A 6,525-nucleotide genomic window follows, 5' to 3' on the forward strand; every position below is an offset into this window, starting at 1 on the left:
AGAGATAATGTGAATACTTTAATAGATATATCTTGAGGGATCAAATTTGAAACGAGAATTTTAAAAAAAACTTATAAATTGCGAATATTAAGAAAAGATGACAAAAAATTGTTAAAGATGTTTCGAACATTTGTGAACCAGTAACGAAGATAAAGAGTAAGTACACAAAAGGGTTAAAAAGAGGACTAGGATTAAGACTACATTTTTTATTTTTGTGGTTGTTGAAGATGGGAGGAATGAAGCCATAGAAATACTTCATAAATGCAGTATGAGATATTTTTTGGCAAATGACTTTTGACATTTGGTTTTTGACTTGTTAATTGATTAGAATATAAAAAATAGTTTGATAAATGTCATTTAAAGCAAAATGAAAAGGCTAGTGTAAAACAGTTTTTCATTAGTTTTTGGATTATTGATTTTAATTTTTCTCTGATAAACAATCAATAGCCAACAAGGCAACAACTATGTTTTCCTTTCAAACATCCCTTTTAACAGTTGTCTTATACTACACAGTTAATTAGAAACAAAGAACCAATATTACCATTTGTTCAAACAAGACAATTTAACCAATCAACAATCAACATTCAACATTCAACAACCAATTGCCAAACATTATCATCATCATCTTTAGGGATGCAAACGGGGCGGGGCGGGGCGGGTATTGGCGTTACCATCCCCATCCCCATCTGGTAAATCAATCCCCATCCCCATCCCCATCCCCGCGGCGGGTATAATTTTTTCCCCGTCCCCGCCCCGATGGGTTTGTACCTAATACCATCCCCATCCCCATCCCCATCTGGGTATCCATCCCCGTCTAATACCCATTTTACCCGCCCCACCACCCGTCAAATCCCCGCTTAATACCCATCTGTGTCACATATTTATTTTCAAATCCCCGTCTAATCATCACTTAATATCGCCTACCTCTACACAACTCGTAATGAATATAAACAAATTTTATTGAGAAAAAAGGATAAAAAATAGAAAAAACATGATTATAAACCTTACTCTAAAAACCATGATCTTAGACCTTATGAAGTAGTATTCATGGCTGAATCACATTATGTTTTTATTAACACTCATTAATTCAACTAAATGAACCGCTAATAATATCAGAATAATGAAATATTATTGACGAAACCAGAGATCCGATCAAATTACAAAACAAACATTTTACCAAAAACCTTGTGAGCAAATGAAGCATCATGAAAATATGAAATTAATAACAATATAATCACCCACAATACATAAATTTATATCCAAACTTAATTATAGGCATCAGTAACCATCAGTATACAAATATTACACAAATTAAAAACTGAAGATCACATCTAGTTGAAGACCACAATACTGAAGATTAGTATACAAGTATCCAAACTGAAGATCACACAATATAATCCTTTTAATCCATCTACCTTCACACTTAAGATCACATCAAACATTCAGAAGTTGGCTTGATAATCCATCTCAATAATCCATCAAACATTAGATCACATCAAACATAAAAACTGAAAAGATCTAAATAATCCAAGGTTTTCAGAAATTTGAAAAATAATTTAGGGTATTCCAATTCTCAAAATTTGTACATTTCGTGAGGCGGGGCGGGGTGGGGCGGGTATCACCTAAAACCCATCCCCATCCCCGCGGTGGGTATCAATTTTATACCCGTACCCGCCCCATGACCCATCAAACTGGGACCCATCCCCGCCCCGCCTACATCCCTAATCATCTTACCCAACCTATCCCGCTCATAGAAAAATATGATTAGGATCTGGAGAGGGAAGAAATACAGCAACTCATACTCATAAAGAAGAGTGCGACCAAAGAGTCATTCGGATCGAGAAAGATCCACAAATGAATCCTTAGAAAAATTTTCAATAGTTAAAAACATAAAGTAAATAAGATACATATAAAAAAATAAAAAAATAATATATAAAAAGACAAAGACAAAAACAAAAACACGAACTAATAAACACAAGAAGAAATAATAAATTTTGCTAATAGATAGAGTAGTGATTAGTCCAGACGCAAATGGCTTATAATTAGAGAATTTTCTTGCCTACAAATAATTCATTTTTCCAAAACTAAAAAAAGAGGCGAACGAGAAGAGAAAGAAGAAGAATAGGAAAGATAAAGGGTGGAAAAGGGGGACCCGTATGCTAAATAGATATGTGCTTCCAAACAGACCCCAAAAAAACTCAAAACCGAGAGATGAACACAAACAAACTAACATGATTTGCAGTTCACAATCCTAATTCCTAAGGATTACACTTCTTCTCCATTTAACCAATTCATCCCCTTCAATTTCTCTTCTTCTTCCTTCATTGATGAATTTCTAAGAATTACAGCAGAATTCATCAGAAAAATCAAACAAAAATCACTGAGAAAGAATAAATTATATAGAGGTTTCTATTTTTTTTGTTTTCTTTTGATTTTTGCTTACATAACCTTTTTTAGTTCAATCTTTTATAATCTCCAATCAAATTTCAAGCCTTTTTTTATAACACCATTTTTTTTGTTTGTCCAATCAAATACTATCATTTCCTCTGTTTTTTTCTCTATATCTTTATTCAATTGTTAAGTCCTGTCTCTTTCTTTCTTTCTTTCTTTCTATTCCTTTTTTTTCATTGTTTTCTTTAAAAGTGTGCAGATCTAACCCAATTGTTGTTTCTTTGAAACGTTCATTATTTTTTTATGAAATATAGAATTTATTAAAAGGGGTTTTGTTTTTATTGGTTTTTATCCTGATCTGAACTTGAAAGATCTGTTTTTGGTTCATTTTCATTTTCAATTGGATTCATTTACATTGGGTTTTTGTTTTCTTATAATGGGTATTCTATTTTTTGATTGATTATTGTAAACTGGAAATATTTTGATTTTTATATGTGCCCATAAAAGGAGGATATAGAAGATTATAAAGATACCATTTTTATTGACTTAATCTTTGTGGGTACAGGGTAATTCTTTGTATTGTGTTGAAGAATGGAGAAATGAGGAAGTTTTGATAAGTCAAGCTTGGAAAATAGTGGAATTCATTGGGTTATTCTGCCCTTTCTGGATCGCTGTAAATTGGATTCAGATCGGTATGCCCTCTTATTCATCTCTTTTTTTCTCTTATATTAATTTAATTTGGTGTAGTATTGTTTTCTTCATTTGATTTGATTTGAAAACAAATTTAGATTTATTGTTATGATTTTGATATGAAATCTATTGATTGAATAGGTGTTTAAATTGGGGAAACTTGGTAGCTTCAATTGTATTATTGATTTTATTGAAGAGAGGGAGAAAGTGAGAAAATTGAATTGGATTAGATTAGGTTTAGAAATTTTGCTACCTTGCCCTAATTGGGCTTGAATTAGCTTAGACATGTTGGAGGGAAGATCCTGCTTGGTGTCAAGAGCGTTACTGAGCTCCTGTGAGCAAGAAACTAGGTGTAGTTACATGAATTTTCGAGCCAATGGCAAACGCAGCTTAGAGTCTGATCGAGAAGGGGAAGAGGGTTTGAGGAAAACACCTAAGTTTAGTGACACTGAGGAGAGATTGTCTAGAGATCAATTTTACAGGATATCCTTGTCTTTAGCCCAAGTTATTGGTCACTCTACAAGCCAACGCCAATCGGGTGATCGATCTGATATGGATTGCCTAATTAACCCTATAGGTCGTGACATGACCATTAATTGTTTACTTCGTTGCTCTAGGGCCGATTATGGTTCAATAGCCTCTTTGAACCGGAGCTTTCGCTCCTTAGTCAAGAGCGGTGAGATTTATAGATTGAGGCGACAAAATAAGGTGATTGAGCATTGGGTGTATTTTTCTTGCCGCCTTCTGGAATGGGTTGCCTTTGATCCGGTTAGTCGTCGTTGGATGCAACTGCCTAGGATGAACTCTAATGAATGCTTCATGTGTTCGGATAAGGAGTCCTTGGCTGTTGGGACCGAGCTTCTTGTTTTCGGGAAGGACTTGATGTCTCATGTAATTTATAAGTATAGCATATTGACAAACTCTTGGACATCTGGTATGAGTATGAACTCTCCTAGGTGTTTATTTGGGTCGGCTAGTCTTGGAGAGATCGCTATCTTAGCCGGTGGTTGTGACTCACAGGGTAACATTCTTAGTTCAGCGGAGCTTTATGATTCCGAGAGGCAAACATGGGAAACCCTTCCTCCCATGATCAAACGAAGGAAGATGTGTTCCGGTGTATTTATGGACGGGAAATTTTACGTAATTGGTGGGATCGGGGGCAATGAAGATAAGGTTTTAAATTGTGGCGAGGAGTTTGATCTTACCACAAGAACTTGGAGGGAGATTCCCAACATGTCTCCCGCGAAATTGGTGGCTGCCTCTGAGAATGATATGCCAGCCGCGGCTGAGGCTCCTCCTCTCGTGGCTGTTGTAAATAATGAATTATACGCTGCTGATTATGCTGACATGGAGGTGAAGAAATATCATAAAGAGACTAAGGAGTGGGTTATTATAGGTAGACTGCCTGAAAGAGCCGGCTCAATGAATGGTTGGGGTCTTGCATTTCGGGCTTGTGGTGATCGGGTTATAGTTATTGGAGGGCCAAGGGCTCATGGTGAGGGCATCATTGAGGTGAACTCGTGGGTGCCTAGTGAAGGCCCTCCTCAATGGGAGTTGCTCGGTACTAAGCATTCAGGCAGCTTTGTCTATAATTGTGCTGTTATGGGTTGCTGATGAAATTCGGACATATAAGATTAGTGCCATCGAGCTATTCATCCAAAAATAGCACTACGAACAAAAAACCGAAAGATGTTCTTGCTAATGGGGGTAATTATCTTGATGCTTGTTTCTTTTTCCTTCATTTTCGATTTGGTTGGGCTCATTTAGGGAGGAATTAATTAACGATTTTACTAAAGATTCAAATTGATGTGTTTAGGTGGTTTTCGGGTTTCCTTCCTTTACTTTCACCTCGATATAAAGATTTCAACAGATGTTGTTATGTAGAACAAAAACAGGACTTAATAATTTCGAGTCGATACATGGGGTTAGATTTTTACCAATACCATTTTACATTTTAGCTTTCCTAAGGTCATAGATTTATTTATATCAGCTTCATGATCTTTGATTTTCATGCCATTGTCAAAGGAGAAAATAAGCTCCACATTGTTTATGTAATTTTCATCTTCTTTATGAATTTCATGGGCTATATAGATTTCATTCTTCTCTTGCACCAATTGTACTTGGGTCTTAATTAATACTGGTAATTTTTGATTTATGATCATTGAAATTGTATCTCTGAACATTGATTCCTGTTGAGATTTGATTTATTGTTAAATATGTCATCCAAGTGATTGTGACACAAAACACTTGTGGATTTGATCACTGTTAGCATTCCATTCTGTTGCATGTCACTGTTCTTTCTGCTTTACTTTGAAGAGCTCAAAGCTGAATATGTCTATGAAGTTTTTGGTTGTATTTGCCTTTTGGTTTTTGGTTGTTGGTTAAATCATGGCTATTGGATTTTTGGCTAGTTAAATGGCCAAAATATATGTTCGGTAAATGCCTTCAAGCTAGTTGAAAACTTGGTTTTTAAGCTGAAAGCAAAACCCAACAATTACCGAACATATTCTAAACTGCTTGCTTATATGTTGTTAGAAGCAAATGTTACCTACTGGTCAAATTAGTCAACTAAATCAGTTAATAGCTAATAATCAATAACCAATTTCAAAACAACCACTTTGTAGTTTGTATCTCGTTATTTGGTTTGACAATGGGTTTAAAATCGGAACACTTGGTTGAAAAGAGTTCTCTATCTATTTTCCCGTAAAGTTGTCCTAACCGTTTGCATTTTTCATTATGATAATTTCTACTATATACTAAGAAATATGTTTTCTGCTAAACCTAATACCCTTTTCTTGGCTTAAAGATGAGCTAATCAAAACTAAAGTTACTATCATAAATACTTATATCATCTTCATCATCATCGTATTTAGTGCATTCCACGCATTGAAAACTATAATCAGGGTTTGGGGAAGGAAGGATGGCAACAACCCATATCTATAAAGGAGAATGCGGCTAAAGAGTTCCGCTCCTCAAGATTGATTTTCAAAATGACAGGTTCCTGAAACGAATGATTGATACTAATAGAAATATCGCAAAATATATAAGTTTGTGATTGCTTTTTTTTTCTGTTAGTGAGATAGGAGGGAAGGAAAAGAGATATGAATGTGAAGTTTTGTTCTTACTAATAGGCATAACTTGCACACTAGTTAAAAAACAGGTACATTGAATAAGACATGAGAAAAAAGATCTTAAAATGGGGGGGGGAAGGGTATCTAATACTGTTGGAAGTTATATCAAACAAAGTCTAAAAAATGATGCAAAGTAGAAGTCATATAGTGAATGGTATTCCTTTCACAATTGGTTGATGTTGATATAAAATACTCAACTTTCTATTTGTGGTATTAGTTTTCAACACACATAATATAATCCATCCTCACAACTTATGTGAGGAAAGTTGTACAAGAATTTGCCCAAATTCTTGTAATTGGTGGGCAAATGGGC

General features: G+C 35.0%; 1 protein-coding gene across 2 annotated transcripts; it reads left to right on the top strand.

The window, feature by feature from the left end:
• Positions 1-2,024: 2,024 nt before the first annotated feature.
• Positions 2,025-5,242, top strand: LOC130809060 (F-box/kelch-repeat protein SKIP11-like). 2 transcript variants are annotated; one of them, XM_057674685.1, is made up of 3 exons: positions 2,025-2,405; positions 2,957-3,083; positions 3,223-5,242. In XM_057674685.1, the coding sequence occupies exon 3, from the start codon at positions 3,367-3,369 to the stop codon at positions 4,693-4,695; it is 1,329 nt and encodes a 442-aa protein (XP_057530668.1). In that variant the 5' UTR covers positions 2,025-2,405; positions 2,957-3,083; positions 3,223-3,366; the 3' UTR covers positions 4,696-5,242. The 2 variants fall into 2 exon arrangements, with proteins under 2 accessions (XP_057530668.1, XP_057530669.1); XM_057674686.1 differs by having other exon boundaries at positions 2,058-2,405; positions 2,957-5,242.
• The last annotated feature ends 1,283 nt before the right edge of the window (positions 5,243-6,525 follow it).

This window comes from Amaranthus tricolor, chromosome 3 (assembly GCF_026212465.1).
Source record: "Amaranthus tricolor cultivar Red isolate AtriRed21 chromosome 3, ASM2621246v1, whole genome shotgun sequence".
Lineage (NCBI taxonomy): Eukaryota > Viridiplantae > Streptophyta > Magnoliopsida > Caryophyllales > Amaranthaceae > Amaranthus > Amaranthus tricolor.

What these genes read in the sequence shown, in the direction of transcription:
- LOC130809060 (XM_057674685.1), top strand. Translation starts at nt 3,367, where the DNA reads ATGTTGGAGGGAAGATCCTGCTTGGTGTCAAGAGCGTTACTGAGCTCC.